At 36.1% G+C, this 21,656-nt stretch overlaps 1 protein-coding gene across 1 annotated transcript in view; it reads right to left on the bottom strand.

The window, feature by feature from the left end:
- Nucleotides 1–21,637, bottom strand: part of KIF15 (kinesin family member 15) — a 34,728-nt gene extending 13,091 nt beyond the window's left edge. The window contains exons 1-20 of the mRNA XM_038174076.2: nt 21,512–21,637; nt 19,634–19,673; nt 18,157–18,340; nt 16,623–16,699; nt 15,485–15,522; nt 14,450–14,547; nt 13,889–14,068; nt 12,945–13,154; nt 12,721–12,846; nt 11,704–11,826; nt 10,806–10,929; nt 9,133–9,224; nt 8,187–8,396; nt 6,912–7,089; nt 6,507–6,648; nt 4,004–4,145; nt 3,491–3,685; nt 2,486–2,593; nt 1,647–1,752; nt 948–1,113 (exon numbers count right to left, since the gene is read on the bottom strand). Coding sequence (XP_038030004.2) covers nt 948–1,113; nt 1,647–1,752; nt 2,486–2,593; nt 3,491–3,685; nt 4,004–4,145; nt 6,507–6,648; nt 6,912–7,089; nt 8,187–8,396; nt 9,133–9,224; nt 10,806–10,929; nt 11,704–11,826; nt 12,721–12,846; nt 12,945–13,154; nt 13,889–14,068; nt 14,450–14,547; nt 15,485–15,522; nt 16,623–16,699; nt 18,157–18,340; nt 19,634–19,673; nt 21,512–21,530 — 2,558 coding nt within the window. The 5' untranslated portion in view covers nt 21,531–21,637. The remainder of the gene's footprint in view (nt 1–947; nt 1,114–1,646; nt 1,753–2,485; nt 2,594–3,490; nt 3,686–4,003; nt 4,146–6,506; nt 6,649–6,911; nt 7,090–8,186; nt 8,397–9,132; nt 9,225–10,805; nt 10,930–11,703; nt 11,827–12,720; nt 12,847–12,944; nt 13,155–13,888; nt 14,069–14,449; nt 14,548–15,484; nt 15,523–16,622; nt 16,700–18,156; nt 18,341–19,633; nt 19,674–21,511) is intronic.
- Between the last annotated feature and the right edge of the window lie 19 nt (nt 21,638–21,656).

The raw sequence follows: 21,656 nt of genomic DNA, 5'->3' as shown, positions 1-21,656 counted from the left end.
TTGATGGTGTTTTACAAGCTTCAGTGAATCCAGAGCTATTTTCAAGAAAAGTGACCAGAACAGATTTTTTTTTTAAACACTCAAACCCCGAATTTATGAAAGGCACAGGAAATATAAAAGGCACTAGCAGAGAACGCAGAGTACTCCTTCTGACCCCTAGCAATAATCTACTTCTTGCCAAATTCTATAGAAATTTCAGTCACTGTGACTTGATAATGGCATTCAGCCAGGTTTTTTATTTTTACCCAGTTGTTGGACAAAAAAAAAAAAGTGCTTAGCTGATGTGTTCTTTATTCCATGTAATTCCTTTATATATTCTGAAGGGAAATAACCCAGACTTTCCCAAATTGCTATCCTTATTTCATCTTTCACGTAAGTGAAAACCAAAGGTAAAAGAACTGCTGAACAAGTGTTAGGAATCATGTTATTAGCAGAGATCTTCTGGTAAGAATATTTACTGTACATTCTCCAAATAAGTCAGTACTTTTGCTAACAAAAGGCATCAAGGAAACCACAACACTGAATTTCAATTGCTGCTTCCCAGTCTCACAACGCATCACTCAAAAAGTGACTTCCGCTAAGACATCACCCATTATAATGCAATAATGTATTTAAGCTTTCCAGGCAAGAAAAAAAAAAAAAAAACCCTCACCAAAGTAAAAGAAACAGAAAAAAAAGAAACATCACAACTAAGTCACACTAGTGATTAAAAACCTCCTTGATTTCCAACTCCCAATAATACCGAATGTCATTATCTTTTGCCATGTCTCATCATGCCTCTGAAAAGAACTGAGCAAAAAAAATATAAATAAGGAAAGAACATAAGCACACAATAACAACTTTAAATAAGAGATGCAAAATGCAAGTTTGAAGGCAGAAAAGAAGAACTAAATCAGAGGATGCATTCAGAAGAAAGGTTAAGACATTTTACCAAACTGCCAACATACCTGACACTGTCCAGCTGAAACTGTACATCCATATGTCTGCTAGAAAGCTGACTCATTTCCTTTTCTTGCTTTTCCTTAAAGGCATTATATTCCAGTTTTACAGCAGACAGCTCCTTGTCTGCAGACTGCAGGACAATGCGTAAGTCATGGACTTCACTTTTTAATACTATTGGAAAACAAAATATTTTTCATGTTACTGATTTGGAAAACTGCTAGATACAGGACATGTAACAGCATGGAACATCCCAGGAAAGTCTAACAAAACCTTACACATTTTCAGTGGAATTAACTTTGAAGGTCACAGACAAGGACTTACTACTCAAAGTCAGTAAAAACATTGTCTTTGAAATGAAGTGTATGGACAAAATCAAAAACATTCTAGATGGTATCATCAAAAATGCCTCTATTTACATACACTGACAAAGAACTTCCCTTTATTTTAGCTAACATTTTCTTTCTAAAATACTGTGTCCTGTATTCTGTTCATATCAGAGTCAGAGAACAATTATCAGTATTGTATAGTGTGCAAGACTGGGCAGAGGAAAAGCTATTCTGCAAGTATTATAGATTTATTTTAAGTCATATCTGTGCAACATCTAACATCTTAAACCCGAAGTTACACAGCATGTACTATTGTTGATTCATAAAATTAAGACACCTCAAAACTTCACATGTGATTTCAGTGTTGCATAGACTTACTATCAGCCTTGCTTTGAGCATCTTGGAATTGTTTTTCAAGCAATTTTATCTGCTCAAGTAGCTCCTGACGCTCTTTACTCCAGTCATTCCTTTCAGATGAAAGAAGCTAGAGGAGAGAAGTAAACATTTTAAATGGAAGGAAATATAGGGGTTATGTCACAGAGCTGTAATGATAATGTTAAGAATAGCTCAGTAGCTAACACTTAACGTCAGTGAACCTGAAATCCACAAAAGGCCAAGAAAACGTACTTCAACATAACTGAAGAAGTTACCTTATGTAAAGGGGAAAAATCATTTAAAAGCAACCATAACTTGAAAGCTGAAACCTACTCTAAAACAGATCAGAAATGGCACTGATAGAGGAAGAGAGCAAGCCTTATTCTTTGTTTTCTATGTTAAATCAAAAAATGTTTAAGACTTGTAAATATTTTGTGTATTAATGACTTTTCAAATCAGTTCTAACTGAGGAAAGCAATATATTCACGCATTCTTAAATTTAAAATTTCCTTTTGTGTCTATTCCTGTCTCTCCAGAAATCATGAAGTTGGACAAAAGCAAGCATGGACATCTTGAATGTTCACTTGCTTATGCTTTAGTTTATGATCAAGCAGGCTCAGAATCACAACCTAATCATTTATTATTTTTAAAATGCAGTGTTATTCTAATTTAGTCCCTGTCTTTCTGCATAGTCCTGAGCTATGATGATAGTACATTTTTCAAAAATCAAAATGCATGTAACGTTTCTGACCTCGCTGAGTGATACAGTAGTTCAAGTGCGGTAGATAGCAGCTTGACATAGAGACACTCAAATGTAAGCCTACATTATATTGTTCTCTCACCTCCTGTATTTGTGCAGAATGATGCTCCAGTTTATTAATTTGCTGCTGGAGTTTCATATTCTTGCTTTCTTCTTCATCCAGCTTTGTCTGCATTGTGCTCAGTTGCTCCTGTGACACAACAGATACCCAAAATTAGAACAGCCATCTTCCAGTTACTCTCACATGCCATATGGCAGCCTGTGCATATTGAAAATAAGCATCAACTTTTTTTTTTTTTAAATGACCTAAACCAACAGAAAGCAGAACATTCAAAAATAGACTGGTAACCTCAGTAGCTGATTTCTCCCATTGCCAACTAAACTGCTAGAATGCAGGGAAATCCTTCAGAGAATACAAGGACTGAATCCTATAAGCTCTTATATGTGTGCTTAGTTTTCAGACATGCATCTGTCTTACAGAAATAAGACTTGAAAACGAAGTTACTAAACATCAACACTGGATACATTCCTTAAAATAATATTGTCTGTTTTCCAAGGTGTGGGGCTTTTGGTTTTGGTTTTTAATATCTGCACTGACCTTTAGCTCCAATTTTAGAGAGTAGTTCAGATAACATTGTAGCGCCCTATGTCAAAAGACTCTCCTTTTGCTTTAGGAAAGATACAAGACAATGGCAATATTTGGCAGGTTTCTTAAAAAAATGTACTTATCTACACCATGCTTGGGTATTGTTCCAAATGTTGCTGTCAGAGACTCATCAGGAAGTTTCCTTAGAAATAAGGTATCAGGCTAGAATAGTAGAAGTTTAAGTGTCCTATATATCTCAAACTAAAATTTACAAAGTAAATAGCTATTATATAGACAAAATGCATACCAAGTTTCAGCTCCATATATGATTAAGACATACAATGTATAATTAAAGAACTTTTTTAGCAATGGCTTAAGTGTTCTTTATATGCATCAGTTTTCCATGCACGTTGCAATATACTTGGCAAGAGCTACTTTCATGTCCAACTTGCTTTATAATAAAGTTATACACACACTTCAGTTTTTATTCAGAACATTCACCTGTGCTGCTTTGAGCTCCTCTGCAATGGCCTCGTATGCTTGTTCATTCATCTCTGGGGGAACTGGCTCTTTAAAAATGTCATCCATCTCTTCAGAACACTGGAAATCTTCAGAGTGATAATCTGAAATCTCTGGGCTTATTCGTGGCACTAGGCGAGATCTTAGCTGGTACGCTTTTGTTGGAGTTGTTATGTTCTGTTACAAAGATTACAGAACAGTCTTTATTTTAACTGCAAAAATGAATTAGACTTTATCTAGTAATGTACTTCACAGTTCTGTAGGCAGAATAATGAAATAAAATGCTCAAAGGCCTTTAGTTCTAAACCACTACACTTTCAGATTTGTCATCTGATTACAGTAGCAGTCATTTAAGAAATATGTCAAAACACAAAAGCAGCATTCCTTGTTTACCACATAAACATTACAGTAGCAAGGCTAAGGGATCATAGAAATGAAGGCCTATGTTCTCACACAACTCTGGAGTAAGTACACGTGTCTAACTTATTTTCTTACCTTAAGAGTTTCTCTATGTAGCTTATGCAACTGAGAGACTTCTCGGCGCTTGTGTGCTTTAGTTGCCTCCAAAATGTTCTCAAGATGTTGGTTTGCTTTCCGAAGGGACTGAAGTTCTGATTCCAGTTCCATATGCTTTTTCCTGTTTAGGAAGTATTTTAATACTGTGAAAAACTCTCCATCAGTAAGAACAAGCTGTAGCACTGCCAACGAGCATCAGACTGAAAAGTTGAACTCTTGGCCAAACATTGAAAAGCATTATTTTGAGAAGAAAGCCACCGCTGCTATATTAAAAGTTTAAAAAACAAAAAATAAGCTAAGCAGCTTATTTGTGCTTGCATAATGAAAAAAGCAGATGGATAACTAAATATGTCAGAAGAAAATCCATTACATGGTAGAAAATAAGCTGAGAGCTCTGCAATTCCTTTTATGAGCAAGTGATATCACCCCTACCAATATGGCTTTAAGCTTTAGAAATGTTATCCAGTTATACGAGAAGTCTGAACTGGTGATTGCCAGGATTAAAGAAAATCCTTTAAAGATTTTTTTTTCCCCTCCTCTGGAAATGCTGCTCTTTTAAGATTATTTTGCCTTATAGGAGTACTTTAACTGAAATCCAACAGTTGAGTAGAAATTTAGGAATAATTTCCATTAGGCATTTTGCAGAGCTACATGCTGGTACTGTGACCATGGACCTTACTGACCTAATTGTAAGGTCAGTGTACAAAGGAAATCCACTATTTCATCTTTTGGCAGTTTAATGTTATCATTTTGCCTGATGATTTTAGCACCTGCAACAAAACATACAGAACAGAGTAGAACTCCAGTTGTGACTTCTAAGAGACGGAAGAAAAATTAGCAGGGATTTTGTGAAATGGTTCAGTTTTGCTCTACTTATTCAGTTACAGCACACAGTTATTACTTGCATGCAAAATTAAGCATCCAGTTACTGTGAAACTGGAACCAAGTTTAATATTTAGTGGAATCCAGAGGGGAACTCTGTATGAATCTAAAGGATCAAAAGCACCTTCCTGTTTGATTGCATTCCACTAAGACAAATGCCAATAATTGATAACAAAACATATGTACTATAAAGAAAGCAAGACATGCATAAATACATTGCATGGACAGGAAAGTGATATATTTAGATATGAATAAACCTTTCTAACTAAGGATACAGGACAACAGATACATTGCTGAATTGATAGACTCAGTAGATCATAACATTATGACTTATGAATATAAGAGTTACCATACTCAAAACTAAGAATAAAAGCAGATTCGTACAATTGTCTGAATACATCAAAAGGACATTACAAAGTTACTTTGTCAAAAAAAATTGGTGAGGCAAAAATCGTAACGTTACTTTGGACCCGATGCTTCTAAAATTTAACTCTAGATTCACTGAAATCAGAAACGTTAGGTACAAGCTAAAAAATAAAGATAACAAAAGAGTATCAGGTCCCTTTTCCCTTCCAGATTTATATTGCCTTCTTTGAAAATGCTATTATTTTTCTTGTATGTTCAGTCACAGGACCTGAAATTTTTAGTAATGGGGTTTATCAAGTTAAACCATACAATATCCACTGGCATGTGAATATAATAGTATTTTTACTAATAATAAACACCTTGAAGGTACTATTCAGGCCTTTTACATGTATATAATATATAAATAAAAGTACTATGCAGTATTTTTACAGGTACTATTCAGGCCTCAAGCACTGACAGTAAACTTTTTAACTGTTAGTAAGGACTAAGTAGACCTGTATCTCATGTGTAGATGTCAAAGCAAACGGACATTAAATGAACTGTTGACACTATGCCTTTGCCCTCATTTGAATTAAATCTTTGTTCCAATAACAAGTCTCAGGACGCTGATATTATCATCTTCTTAAAAATCTTTGAAGTGGAGACAGAAATTAACAGGTTAGCCCAATTTTCTGGAATGCTTGGATTCTGCATTTATAGCAACTCCAGCTTGTAATCTTAAAGAAGTTATATTAAAGTCTTGTAGCCCTAATTAAAAAACAAAACTCCCCTCTCCCGCCCCAGAAAAAACATCAACTATTAGTTCCTGTTATTGTTTCCATCTGCAGTAATTCAGTTACTGAAAATACTTGCTAGACATTGCTAAGTCAAAGTCTTCCTGATACAAGAAGCAGATGACTTAGGTGATTTTCGCAGCATGTGCAACTCCTGCATGCTGTGAAGCATCATTTTGCATCTTAGGATCAAGAAGACTTTTTGAAGAGACAAAGAATTCTGAAGGAATGTCTGCACTGTTGCTGGTTGCTTCACAGGTGTTTACAACTTTGGGAGTAATCAAGTTGACAAGTTGAACTAGAACAGGTCCTGCAGGCATGCCCTATCTTTCATAAACTGTCCCTCTTATACACAAAGAACATTCTTTGACTGTATATTCAGGATCTGAATTGAACTTTTAAAAATCAATACCAGTAATTAGACATTTAACTGAACACATTTCTATGCTGTTTTGTCTCACTTGGTTAGCTCTTTAAATTCTTCATATTCTTGTTTTGAACTTGCCAGTTCGCTTTGAGTTTGCAGCAGGCGTGCTTTCAGCTTTTCAACAGATGCCAGTGAGTTGCCTTCCACTGATATGGTGGTAGAATGTAAATGCTGACCTACAGAACAAACATACACCCTATGAAATCATAGAAAAGCTCAAATACCTTAAGTTTTACCAAAATGAAAACATTTTTAGGCTTTTGAACAACATAGTAATAGAGATGGAAAATGAATAAAATGAACTAAACCTGTCTTATCAAAATCTTCAAGTATCATGTTGAGGAAAGAAAAAAAACATGAAGACAATTCTCAACCCTACTTTGCACAAAACAGAAATACAGCAAACCTATTGAGCTCAGAGATATTAGCATATTTTTACCTCCAGTTGTTTTCTCTGTAGCTGAAGCTTGCAAAAAAGCTTTTTCTAGTTCTGCAATGGTCTGAGCATCAATTTCCTGTGCCTTTTTTACTGACTGTAAAGAACGAAGTCTTTTATTTTCCTCTCTGAGGTTATGATTCTCCATGGCATACTTTGCAATTCGTGGGTGTTGTTCCATCTGTGATAAGCAGAATTTTTTTCAACAGTTTTTATTTTACAGACAACATTATGCACATCTAGCTGCTGCTCTACTGTCTTTAATGAGCCTTGAGTTGTAATGGAAAAGGGAAAAAAAGGTATTCCCTAGAGTGGTTTTATCTTCCCAAATGTTTTCTATTTATTTTCTTACTCCCTTGGAATCTGCCCTCAAAGAATACAGTGGGTTTATATTTTCTTTGTTTATTCTTTTACTGGTAATAAAACAGCAGAAGCTCTCTTGGCTGCCCTCAACATCCCTTTTCAATTTCAACTTTGAGCTTTGGTTTTCTTAACACTATCCCTACACGCTCTATTAATGCTTCTGTAGTCTTTTAATGCCTGACCTGACTTCTGTACTACCTCCCCCTTCTCCCCTTCGCTTTGGAGACCAGTTATGAGATCCAGATTGATTCATATACAACTATTACCCTTTTCTCTAAGTATAAAGAAGTTTTTGTGCTTGGAAGAAATTGTTTTTGAAGAACTACCTTCTCTCCTGAGCTTCTCTATTCTTCAGAGCTGCCTCACAACTGATACCCACCTACCCTATCCTATCCCAGTCCCTGAATAACCTGAAGCCTCAGGTATGTACTTCGCTACTTGCCTTCCTGAAACAGCTCCAGGACAGTATTACCTCTTGTTGGCCCATCTAACATCTGTTTGTTATCCCTCAGAAACCTCCTGTATTCTTTGCATCCTGCTGTCTTGCCCTTTCAGCAGATGTCATGGAGATAAGTGTCCCATAAGGATATTTGTGACTTTACTGAGTTACTTAAAGGAAGCTTGAACCTCTACCTACCCCAACCAGGCTGCCTGTAGCATACTCTCACCATAACACCATCCTTACTAGCCTCTCTTATGAGAACTCGTAAGCTCTCAACCCATCCATTTCCCCTTCCAAAGGGGAGCTCTATGCATTTGAGATGCTTCTTTACATAAAGGGACAAAATTTTACATCCTATTTTCTTCTGCCTTTTTTCCCAGAGAACTTGATTCCACCCATCAAAGGACTCTGTCATATGAGCTAGTTTAACAAAACAAAATTGTTCTAGGAAGGAAAATAAACAGAAGACTTGCCTGTTCTCTGAGCATCTGCAATTCCTCCCTCAATTCACTGAGGAGATCCTCTTGCTCTTTTGGCAATAAACTTCCACCAGCTTCTTTATGCAATCTCTCCAAGCGAACAATATGGTCTTCACGGAATTTGACTATCATTTTATTGGACTGAATAAATTTCTCCTTCTTGGCACACAGGTCTTCTAGTTGAGCAATTTTTTCTAATAAATTCTTAGGAAGTACATATATGGATTAATGGCAACGTGACAATTACACTAAATGAATCTGAAGCGTACATATCACATACATATATTGACACAAATCATGCAAAACTCAGTTCACAATAATTTCTGTAAACACACAGATTAGCATTTATTTGGAGCAGATCTGTAGAGAACATCTCATACTAAGAACACAAATTTCACACTATATTTATTGCAAAAAAATTCACTTAGAAGAAGCTCCAGTATGATCCCATCAACTAAACATTCACAGACAGTGAAGCACATCAGGTGCACCCCTAGAATGTCTCTTTCAGTTCAGTTTCTTCCCCCCAAAAAATGAATATTAATGATTCAGCACTGCACTATGACATTAACAAAAGCACAGAAAAATGCAGATGACAGAGGTTTGCCTCTAAAAGCACACTGTTGACCAAAACTCTGATTTAGCTAAATTTAAAGTGATAGATGTTTGTTTTCTGTTCAAAATTCATTTAAAAAATCCAACCAACCAACCCACCCTTTAAAACTAAACATACTATGAAAACTACCCTATGGAATGAATTTGAGGTGAAAGACTATTTTAAATATCACTTGACCAGCTTCCTTGTTACCAAACCTTATTGTCTTTGAACAGTGTTTTTTATTTAGAAACTAAGAAAATAACATGAAGTCAATTTCAGTATGCTCACTTGTCCCCCAGAGAATACACAGAATGAACATAGGAATAATTATTGCTTTCTTACCTTCTTCTCACCTTCTGATTTCTCCCAGAACAGCATTGCTTCAATAAAGTTGTTCATATAATTTATGCTATTTTTCCCATTTTCAATAGCACCTGTAGGGTAAGTCAAAGAACCAAATGCTAAATTTATTAAAATACCAGTTAGCCAAGTTTTCCTACACATATGACAGTTGTGTAAAGAAAATTTCACTAAATTCTTTGAACAACATAATTCCTCTACAAAAATCATGTCCATACCCACAGTAAAGAAGTCTAGACTATAATTCTTAGCCACCTGCAAGTGCTGGTAAAGAATGGAATCAACGTACATAATTGTGTAATTAACAAAATTGTTCAAGCATTAAACAACTTTAAAATGAACTTATTAAAATAAAAGAATCAGTTTGTTCTGCTGGGTGTATCTAATAAAATTCAAAACCCCTCTGAAATTAATTTGATAGACATTACGGGAAATATTAATCCACTTTTAATATGTGCAAGCTGTAATAACTGTTTTATAAGAAGGAAATTCAGAAAAATGGATGTGAATTAAGTGGATAATTAGTGACTTAAACTGGAAGGAAAAGTATTCACACGAATTTAAACAGGTTTAACTCATCCATTTAGAAATTGAAAATAGCTTTCCTTGCCTCATCCAGGCAAACCCAATTATTTATAAGTACTAATCACCATAGTATCTAGGTATAAAATAACTACCCTATAGTCTATTAATAGACTAAAAAATGCCATTATGTTTATAATGTCCCCACTAACCAGATTTTTGTATGATCAAATATTACAAGCATCACGATTTAATTGTATAGACTACACAAATCTTTTATAATATTAGGTTCTGCATACGAACAGAGGACCAACCTCTCTTCAGCACTGAAGCATTATCCCTTGCTTTCCTTCAGAACTTTACAACAAGTCTAGCAACAGTTTTGAGCCCTCTGTCCATATTCTGGAAGTGACAAAGATTCACTGTCCCACAAGATCACTGACTTATTTTTACTGTGTAAATGTGCATAAACCCAGAGCAGTTATCTTTCCTTAGCAAAACTCAACCACAGATGCTTTGTGTTAGAAAAGTCTTTCTAATTTTTAGAGTAACTTTTGAAACTGTGTGTATTTCTTGACAGGGTCAGAAAAGAGGTGGTGACTCTGGAACACAGTAAGAGTTACAAGACCAAGTTTACTACCTTGTAATGCTACCATATAACGTTTGATTATTTCAGTGAGAAGAGATATATACGCATTGCACAGCTATGCTATGATCTGTATTGCACCTTCTTGAAGGGGCAAAAGAAGAGGAGAAAGTCCTGTCCTGAGATTAAAAAGAATGCTGGGCGTTATTTATTATTATTTGATGGGCATTATCAGCACCTTAGTGCCATGTCCCCCCCCAAAATATACAAGAAAACTTTTGGTTATTGAAAATACTGGGCACCTCTTACAAAATGGAAAAATAAATTTTGGTATTATATAAATAGAAACACATCCCAGTACTCGAACACCACATGAACAACTTCTGCAAAATACTGGATATAAATACAGGCAACACGATCTATAAGACACACGCCAGCTCTATAGGTCAGTTCTTACGGTAACAGTAGTGGTTGAGAAACTTCATGAATTACACAAAGTTCCAGCACACTTAGCTACAAGAAGTTCTCCCCCCACCCCAACTCGTACCTTGTGCTACAGAGATATCACGCATAGATGGTACTGATGTAAGTTGTGCAAGCTGCTCTTTCAGCTTCTTGACCTCAGCTTGTAGCTGATTCACATTTCCTTGTGTGTCTTCATTTACCACAGCCTTTCGTAAATATTTAAGGGAAAAATCAGGAAGTACAAATGAGAACTGTATTCTAATGCATAGGATAAGAGAAAACTCAAAGACTGCAAAGCAACAAGACTTTGACTTAAGAAAGAAAGAATTCATGGGTAAATGTTCAATTCACTGAGCAGCCAGTAAGTTACACTTTTGCTAAAAATAATGACTAAGAAATTTAATGTTTTCTGTACAGTTTGCTTTGGATCAACATATAATGCTTAGCTTCGTTGTACAAAATGAAGGCAGTAGTTTCTAGCTTGATGTTTCACTTTCAACAATTCACTCAAATTCACTGTTTCACTTTCAAAATTCACTTATGAGAATTTTTTTTTATATTAGCATATATAGAAACTAGATGCACTGAAATACCATTGAATATAAGTGTGATGTCAACATTAATTTTTAGTAGATTTACTTCCATTTTATATTTTCTAATGTAAATTACATACATATAATGTAATTTACATTTTCTAATGTAAAGTGCTCAGAGAACAAGCAAAGAAAACAGTATCAGCCATTGTCAAGTCTCCAACAGTCACAGTATATTCACAATCAAAAGCAAACAAGTCCTTTTCAAAAATAATTTGTCAAAAAGACTGTTTGCTTTCTTGAGTATTTTAAAATGTTATGTTCCTTTCACTTAGTGATAGCACAAGAGCTTTTGAATGAAGCTATTATCCCTGTTTGTAGATGTGTCACTTAAATGACAAAAACCACATTTGCTTCAACCATAAAGACATTTCATAACTCATATACCTTGTTTTTAATCAACTTTGCTCGCTGAGCAAAATTAAGGGTGGACAGTGTTTCACCAAAACATCTGGATCCTGGATGGACGTTGGCAATTATACATGTTTTTGCATTACCACCAAGAGAATCCTATTAAAAAAAAAAAAAGAAAGAAAATAGCTTTATCTGTAGGTTTTTGGCTATAGCAGGCAGCCTAGCACTGCAAAATAGCCACAAGCCTCAACACCATTCTTTCTCTAGTAAAGAAGGTCCTGTTTATGGTCTTCTTTGTAGTACAATCACCTAGAAAAAAATAACCACTTAAGAAATTAAGACCTCATGCAGTTACAATTCTCTTCAAATTTCTATGCATTTTGTTGTTGCATTGGAAAAAATATAGTTCTGCAGAGGTTCATGCTTTTAAGATGTGCATAAAACAGATGGAATGGTTGGAAATTTTTGCTGTAATTTCAATAAAACTACATTGTAAGCTACATAAGTATTATGTACAAGTACAATCTTATACTACAAAATGTCATTACAGTTGTTAATAGTGACTGTTCACAAAATTCTGGTGAATGCTGGCATCTAATAGAGGAATACTTAAATGCTTCTATTTTATTTTCTCTTCATCTTGAAAAGAACCCCTGAACTCGCATTTAGGAAACAGCGGATTTGTCTAATTCTTAATATTAGACTAACCATTAGCATCCATCAGCTAATTCTGGGAGACCAGAAAACATCTAAGTACCACACTAATACACAGCCTTTCCCAAGTTATAAAGAAGGAAACATACGCTTCTCCATTAACACTTGAAAATATAAAAAGCGAGCAGAAACATAAATAAATTTATTGTCTTCAATGAACAGCAATAAAGCATCTAACTGTTCAAGTAAAAAGCTATTTTTCAAGCTTTCTTCCAACTCCCTGATATTAACACTTTTTTTTTTTAAATGTACCTGAGTTCAGCTTTTTTTTTTTTAATTAAAAGCAAATATTGTTTTTTACCCCAATCAGCATATAAATTCCAGACTATATATTACCCGTAGCAGAAAAGTGAGCTTGGAATCCCGGTAACAAATGTGTCTCTGCTTTCCATTACCTACATCAACAAGCGCTGTGATTACTTGGCCCAGGCAACTTAGTGATCGATTTATGTTACCTGCTTCCTAGAACAGAGAAGAGAATAGAAATGAGCAGACCTGGTAGATGGGACAGGACAATACATCTTAAAGGAGAACGATGCCACAGATATTACAGAACTAACCTTCAGCCTCAGTCCTTCTGTATGGGTGTCTTTTTGTCTCTCAGACCCTGCCAAGTCCACCAGGTTGAGCAGGGAAGACCGGATGTTAACAACCTCATTGTTTTTCTCCATGGATTCCACTGTGATAGTGAAAACTGCATGTGATCTTGAGGATTCTCTGTTCATTGAGGTTGATGCTACACGACGGTTTCTCCAGCCCATAGTTAATACCTAAGCATGAAAAAGACATTAAACAATATCAAGTGCTTCCAGCAGCACTCAGTATTCCCAGTCTTTACTTAGAGACGAGATAAACAATAGCAAACATTTTGGTGCAACCTGTTTTGAAAATCCTGAGGACAAGGACTTTTTTCCAATACTCTGTATAATATATCAGATAGAAGTAATATTTATGTAGGTATATATTATATATAGATATAGATTTGGGGCATGGAGTGGATTATATAGATAGATAGTCAAGCTTAATAAAAATACTAGTTAAAATTTTATTTTCTTTCCTCCAAGAGTACTGTTGCCAAACATATCCCATACTGGTATATGCTAGCAGTACACAAGGAAAAAAATATTTATCATCACAAGAATACTATGTTTCATTCTTGCAGAAATTAACCTGACAATTTCTGGAACACACATGCCTCTTAATTAGCACAAGATGTAATTTTCTGTTGCTGTTTGAGAGATGTGTATGACAAGCATTAGGGAAAGACTACTGTGATTGCAATTCACATGTTCCAAATTCTAGAATTGCATGATTTCTTTACATGTGTTGGATAGTCAGGAAGCATCACCTAGAAATAGATTTTTTTTCACTATTTTGGAGGATGGAGTTGGGGGAAGAGGGTGTCAGAGACACTGTACATAAAAAAGTGCTTTAATCAAAAAAGAATATTTACCAAGTAGGCATTACGACGAACAGCCCAAACGTTAAAAAATAGCAAAAATACCTGGTATGCTTCAGCAGCAGATGACAACACCTGTTCAACAGCACCATCAACAAAGACCCCCTTCTTGATGTGTTCTCTAAGAAAGAGCCCAGCTGAAGCAGAATCTAGCAAGTCAAAAATCTGTTCATTGTAGATTTCAATAAACGAACATTTGCAGAGAAAACTCTTTCCACTGCCAGCCTGAAAAACACAATGTACACTATAAACACACTTCTTTATTAAGTGGCTGTGAGTTCATTTTTATACATAAAAAGCTTTAAGCTTACACATGTATTTTCTGCATACTATGTATTTCTGATGCCTGACACTCAGATGACAACCAGCATTCAGAAGTCTAGATGCACTTTCAGACTCAAAATATAAGCATGCCTGTGTCTGAAGAAAGAGTACATGAATTTGGTAGATGCATTTTCTGATTAATGAATTTGATGCAAGACAGCTGTAATCCCAGACACTTAACTGCTACGCACTAGGCTTACCAACCATTCTTAGCTAACCTTTAATGTGAGACATTACTTTCATTACATTAATAAGTATAAATAAATAAATAATGAAGTGTACCTTTTCCTTTTCACGTTCAATTAGAAAAAACAAATATTCGAAGCTCCGTGGAATTACACCTCTCAGACTGTGAGTGAAATTATCAGAATCAGATGGTCCTAAATAGATTTTTAAATTAAAAAAAAAAATAGTTAGTATGACTCAAGAGCAATAGTTGGTCTTTTCAAGGTGTCTTTATAAAAGGCTTAAGCAAGCTTTAGTCAGTTTATGGCAAAACTACAGAAGAAACGCAACAAAATCAGCTTTCAAGATCTAAAACTGTATCCCGTAAACCAATTTAAATGGAATCTAAATGATGCCTGTGAATGGTTATTTTATCTGTCCACGCGGTTACCTAAATCTAAAATAGTATAAACACAAACATCCATGTAAAACATGTATAGGTGTACACATAGGCCAATACAGCTACCTTAAGCCTGATTTGAAAAAACAAAGATGGAGCAGTTCTGTCCCCATGTTCATCTAATTTCTATGCAGTCTTCTAAAATATGTCAGCCATTTTGGTTATTTCATTATCTTTTTGATGTCAAGTGCAATATTAATGCGTTTAGTATTACCACTGTATGAAGAACAAAAAATACAAGGGGCTCCACATACAGAAGGACCTTAAATTCCCAGTTGGATAGGAAATAAGTATTATGAAAACGTCACTATAATTTTAATGTAGAAGCCTGTTACATACTAAAATATTTTTCTATATACATAGGACACATCAGTCAAATAGGGAAAACAACAGAACTACTTACTTTTGAGACAATTTATTAAAAACGTTTGATTTCATTGAAAAGTGTTTTTTCTTGTTAACAGTAAGAATATACATCCTCAAAAAGATGGAGGAGAGTACCTGTACTGAGCTATTTTGATATAAAGAAAGAGTAACTGCACTGAGCACTACGCCATTTCTTAAGCCTTAAGGATACTGTCAGAAAGACGAAAATCTAAACTGTTCCTGGCATTTGAGCAAGAAAACATTTCAACTCAAGACAAAAAAATATCACAAAACCACTGAAAGATAAAGCTGTCTCATGCACTTACCCATCATAGTAAAAGTTTTTCCTGATCCAGTCTGGCCACTAAAAATAAAAAATAAAAATTCAGGTAACAAAGCTTTATTACAGCTTGGAACCTTTCATTGATCTGTAGCTTTGAAGTGAAAACGACAGTTTCAAATAAAATAAATGTTTTCTTCTAAACAGAAGATAAAATAAAGACAAAGGAAAGCTGAACATGCCTAAGCTGAAAAATTCAGAAAATCTCTTAGATAAATCACCTTTTGTTACCCCCACCCATTTTCTTCCCTATTTCTTTTGGAAAGGGAAATAGTGGAAATCAGCATTAAAATAAAGGCTTCCTAATATACACATTAAACTAATTTTTGGCTCAATCTTTTGGGTTTTTATGTCAGTTGGTAACACACATAAATCAAAAATCAGAAAGAGACTTTTTAGTTGAATATGTCCTCTTATTATCCATAGCTATTAATCACGCTAGAGAAGCTTCAGGGCAATTTCACTTCATTTTTCTATATTTATAAATCGTAACAAAATAGACTTCAGTTTTGGAAATGCTGTTCTAGGCTAAAAGAACAGTGAAGTTTTCATTAGATCAGTCAATCAAGTTTGCATTTTTGACCAAAGTGTTTACTCAGTTTTCAAAATGAGAATTTTGGGAGTTAATATGGTGATATTCGCGCTACTGGTCATTGATATATTTTTACCTTGAAAACATTTTGAAAATTAAATCTATCATTTATGAGTTCTCCCGTAGGCAGCTAAGACTAACTAAAGAAATGAGCTGGCCAAATATCAAGTCAGATCAATTTTCTTTCCATTTTATTATGGATATACCAAAAACAACCACCACTCTCTTTAACACCACAATAAAACTTCTAGTTTTAATACAAAAAATAATGATGTTGAAATGAGTTTACAATCAACATTATTGGTCTTCAGTATTAGAAGCATAACACCTACGAATAGATTCCTTAAAGTACTCTTCAATATTGCAAGAATATTCCCTATGTTGTTCTACACTTAAGTAAGCACTTTCAAAGCTTACTGCAACATTAAGCAGACCTGGGAACTTAAAACCACAATTATTCATTTTTTTTTAATGAATAATTAAAAAAAAATCAAATATTGTAACTGGTATGAAATACCATTAAATTACTTACTATGCAAAGATGGTCCCATTGTAACCATTCATACAAGATTCAACAATATTTTTGGCCACAGTTGAGAACACAGACTCCTGGGAACAAGGGAAAGAAAAGGCAATTGGCACCAGTGGTTTAAATTTCTCTTCTATCAGTGTTTTTTTTTAAGGCATAACTTTATGAGGTATAATAATTGCGTTCTTCAAAAGCAGACAATATCATGACCTTGGAGTTCTCTCACAGAGAAAGAACGTATCAGACGTCTTTGTGACATAAAAACACTCCCTCTGAAAGTTATTTTGTTCCTTGTCGATAACTGAAAGAAAAATAGTAGAACTCACCATAATATGATTTCAAATTTATTTATATATAACTGTAAAGTATTCATTTTGGCCCAATGTTTCTTATAATTATTTTATACAATTTATACCATCAATAGGTCAAAATTGAACTTTTGACACTCATCAAAACTAGTTAACTTTCCACATTTACTACTGTATGATGGCATATTCAGAAAATCTGCACAACTCTGTATATTTTCATACATTTCTCTTAGACCTGTAAGAAAAGCCTACCTACAAACGATAGCCTATAGCATTTTGTTTTCTTTTAGATATGCTGTCTATATTGCAGGTTCTTATTATGGCATGTATTAAGAACTTTACAACTTCTTTGCAGAGTTCTGCATGAAGACGGATGACTGGATGTGATCCTGAGCACAGCTCATTTCTCCATGTAAAAGACAGATGACACTTGAAAGATGATGCTGTCCTTTTATTAGAATGAATTTTCAATCGGTACTGTTAAAAAGACCTCATTCTTACTCCTGATAAGTGACCGGTGCTTTATGGAATGATGGAACCCATCACAGCTTATAAGGATATTACAGAAACCACTCAGCGTTCAAACTGATTTTAAAATGCTTGTTGAGACGGATTACTTTCAGGTTTCCCCATTAAGATTACACTGTAGGAAGGAGACTTCCTTAAAGAGCATGCGAATGGAAGCATGGTGCTTTGGATATTAAATGGGAGTGAAGTCCTAGATGAATGAAAATTATGTTTAGAGTTTCAAAACCACAATATCTTAAGGTATAAATTGGAAGATTTTCCTGATGGTGTTACTTTTTCCAAGATCCTAAGAGTATTAGGACCAAGTAGTGAAAGTCTATGAACAATGCATCTGTTTAAATACAGATGTATAAGAAGGAAATAAAAGTAATGGAATATAATGCCATAAATTCCTAACATACAAAGCACATCTTTAACATCAGCCACTGATTGCCAGCTATTTTTGTGTGGGTAGTTCAACGCGAGGTTATTTTCTGTCTGTGCCTTTACTGTAACATTTACTAATAGAAGCTTTAATTTGTGTTAAAAATACATGAAAACTATTAGAGCAGAATTTAGTGCAACATTTCTGAACAATAACTACATCTATCAGTCTGAACATAAAAAAGTAAGACCTAAAGAATTACATCTTTAAAAAGGTAGCAGTTGCCAAAATCTGGGGCAAAACTGCACTTCTGTTATGAAATTCTGTAAGTTATTACCTGTGTCGTGTCCATATTTGCAACATAATCAAAAGTGAAGATCTTCGGCTCAGGCTTTGAATGCAGACGGATGGTGTTTGATGAAAGAACTGATAAACACAAGCCTTGATCTCCATCCATTAATGCAGTTCCCTCTGAAGGAGGACGTACCCTTACATAAACCTTGATAGCATCACCTTCAACACTAAACGGATATTTATGCATTAGATTACTTCAGAATGGCTGATCTATCAGCTGCTTTATAAAATTAAATCACAAGAAAACAGATTAAGCTACTGAAGTCATAAAAAGGTATCTCCTGAAATTATAATGAATTCATGTGTACAGGTAGAAATAGTGTAAGTCACAGATTTATTAAAGCTTCCAACGTGGCAGATTAAAAAATAAAGAACAAGAGGTTAGTTGAATTTTTTACTGCTGTATCTAAACTCAGCCTGTGAATTCAGCTCTAAGAGAACACGTTTCCCAGTGAAATACACACACATACACATAAAGAAACCACTGTTGTTATAGTAGGGGGTTCAGTAATTTCTAAGACCATGGGTTTCAGGCATCCTCCTTACTACTCAAAGTTAGAAAAAACTTTACGAATGCAACACATGATGCTATATCAAAGCAAGAAACTTTTTAGCATTTTCTTTGCTGCTCATGAGAAGGGAAAGAACAATCAATTTTTGATCCTTAATTCATCACATCTGTTGGCAGATGCATCAGTAGATATAACTTGAATAAGCAACTGTGCATGACTTATATTAAAGCTTGAAGGAGTTCTGGCATAAATGACCAATAATAACATTTATACAACTATAATAAATAATTAAATTCTTACATGAAATTGACAGCAAACGTGGATATCCTTTACTTGATTCTTTCACTAAAGGATGCTACAGCAGTATGGTGTTATAACTGGCATTTATTTGTACTTTTGAAAATATAAAAGAAAGGAACAGAACAATTTTAAAAGTGGACTTCATGACAGAAATGTGGAGTGGGAGAACAGTGGAGGAAAAGCTAAAAAAAAAAAAAACACAAACAAAACAGGAAGCAACTGAGAAGGGGAAAACTTGACATTGGATTTGAGACATCCCACTAAATTGCCAAATACTTTGTCAGTATATAATGTTTTGAGTTTTGACAAAAACTGTGTGTATCTGGAGAAGAGCTTTTTTCCTTCTCCTTTTAGCTGAGGATTTCCTCATGGAAGTTTAACATCTCTTCAAAGATATTCTAGAGTCAGCTTAAGAGTTAGCGGACAAATGAGAATCCAGCGCATGGCAACATTCCAAAAAGGAATCCGATGCCTCAGAGCAACAATGTTATTGAGAACATTTTTAAAACCTGAAAGGAAGTTTAGAGAGATAGGCAACAATCTGGTGCATGAAAACATAACAAAATTACTTTCCAATGTTATACTATGTTTGGCTGCACTTTTTCTACAACATCATTATTCAAATATGTGAACCGGCCAATACTTTACCTAGGTGAGTTCAGCAAAGGCAACGCAGAGTCACGTAAATCTATAAAACAAAAAAGTGAAAAAAATACAAAAATTAAACAAGATACAACTATTGCTTAAAAATCATTTAAATAGGAAATACTGTAAGCAATACTGAGGTAGATAAAAAGAAAGCCTTAGAAATGTCTGTCTCATGCATGAATCAGAACTGTATGAGAATATTTAGTAAGTCTTCCTTTGTCAGAAAGTTTGCTGTTTCTTGCAAAGGTAGAGAAAGCTCATCCTGCAACGTGAGCATGTGCACGCTTCCATCCCAGGGTCCTGAGGGAACTGGCAGATGTAGTTGCCAAGCCTCTCTCCATCATATTTGACAAGTCCTGGCAGTCAGGTGAAGTCCCCGCTGACTGGAAAAAGGGAAACGTTCCTGGACTTCTGGAAAGCCTTGGACAATAACCCACATGACATCCTCATATCTAAATTTGACAGAGTTGGATTTGAAGGGTGGACGATCCAGTCGATAAAGAATTGGCTTGATGGCTGCACCCAGAAAGTGGTGGTCAATGTCTCTGTGTCCAGGTGGAGACTGGTGAAGAGTGCTATCCCTCAGGGGTCTGTCTTGAGACCTGTGCTTTTCCATATCTTCATCAATGATGTAGACGATGGCATTGAGTGCACCCTCAGCAAGTTTGCAGATGACACTGAACTGAGTGGTGTGGTTGATGCCACAGAAAGAGATGCCATCCAAAGGCATGGAGAAGTGTGCCCATGTGAACCTAATGAGGTTCAGCAAGTCCAAGTGCAAGGTGCTGCACCTGCGTCGAGGCAAGCCCTGACATGAGGACAGACTGCGAGAGGAACTCACTGAGAGCAGCCCTGCAGAGAAGGACTTGAAGGCTCTGGTACACAAAAAGCTTGACATGAGCCAGCAGAGTATGCTTGCAGCCCTGAAGGCCAACTGCATCCTGGGCTGCATCAACAGAGGGGTGGGCAGCAGGGGAGGGAGGTGATTGTGCCCCTCTACTCTGACCTTGTGGGGCCCACCTGGAGCGCTGCGTCCAGCTCTGGGTCACTGGCACAGGCTGCCCCATGCTGTGGATGCCCCATCCTTGGAGGTGCTCAAGGCCAGGCTCAATGGGGCCAACCTGGTCTGGTGGGTGGCATCCCTGCCCATGGCGGGAGGATGGGAACTGGGTGATCTTTGACATCCCTTCCAACCTGCGCCACTCTGTGATTTTATATAAACACCATATTGGACAGCTCTGCGTTTCAAGATGACACACAGCACCCTATGGCTACAAAGACTTCCTCTTTTTACCCAAGGGGGAAACTGACGTGAAATTACTTCCCACAGATTAATCGAACAAACTATCTGTAAGTAACACGATCAAATGTAAAAGAATAAGCAAAATAACAATCGATGATGATTTACCAAAATACTCCAATAACAAAAGACCTTGTAAGGTTCCTAAAAGTACACAGGTTGTATTGCAGGAGGGTTGCTTTAAAATGGACTAGTGAAGAGACGCAAAGGCGCCATCCTCGTTATGATCCACACAAGTTACATATCCTGCTGCCGCTATGCAAACCGATCAGCTTTAGCTCACAGAATAACATTTGAGAGACGTGCTTAATCCTAACACACTCGAAGAACGAATAATGAAGCATGCAAACGAGCTAGCCAAAGGAAAACGGTGCGTTTTAAACCTGAAATTAGACCGATAGATAGCTGCGTGCTAATTAAAAGCCTGCTTTCGACTTTTAATTTCAGAAGACGATCAGCCAAACGCGGGGCTGTTGCGCTGCCCCCGGGCACCCGGGCAGGCTGCTTACAGCAGCCGCGATCCCTCCCCGGTCCCTTTGTGGTGCCCCCAACCCCTCTCAGCCCGCCTCAGCCCTCACCTCTGGTGCCGGGAGCCATGATCCGCGCCCGCCCCGCCGCCCGCTCCGCAAAATGGCGGCGCGTTTGAATTTGGCGCTAAGGGCGGGCAGCCCGCCCCCGCCGTGAGGCCGAGCAGGGGGCGGCCATTTTGTGCCCCTCCCCGCC

Source organism: Anas platyrhynchos, chromosome 2, assembly GCF_047663525.1.
Source record: "Anas platyrhynchos isolate ZD024472 breed Pekin duck chromosome 2, IASCAAS_PekinDuck_T2T, whole genome shotgun sequence".
In the NCBI taxonomy this organism is placed as follows: Eukaryota; Metazoa; Chordata; class Aves; order Anseriformes; family Anatidae; genus Anas; species Anas platyrhynchos.
Note: the sequence above shows the minus strand (reverse complement) of the source record. Positions and strands in the feature narration are given on the sequence as shown.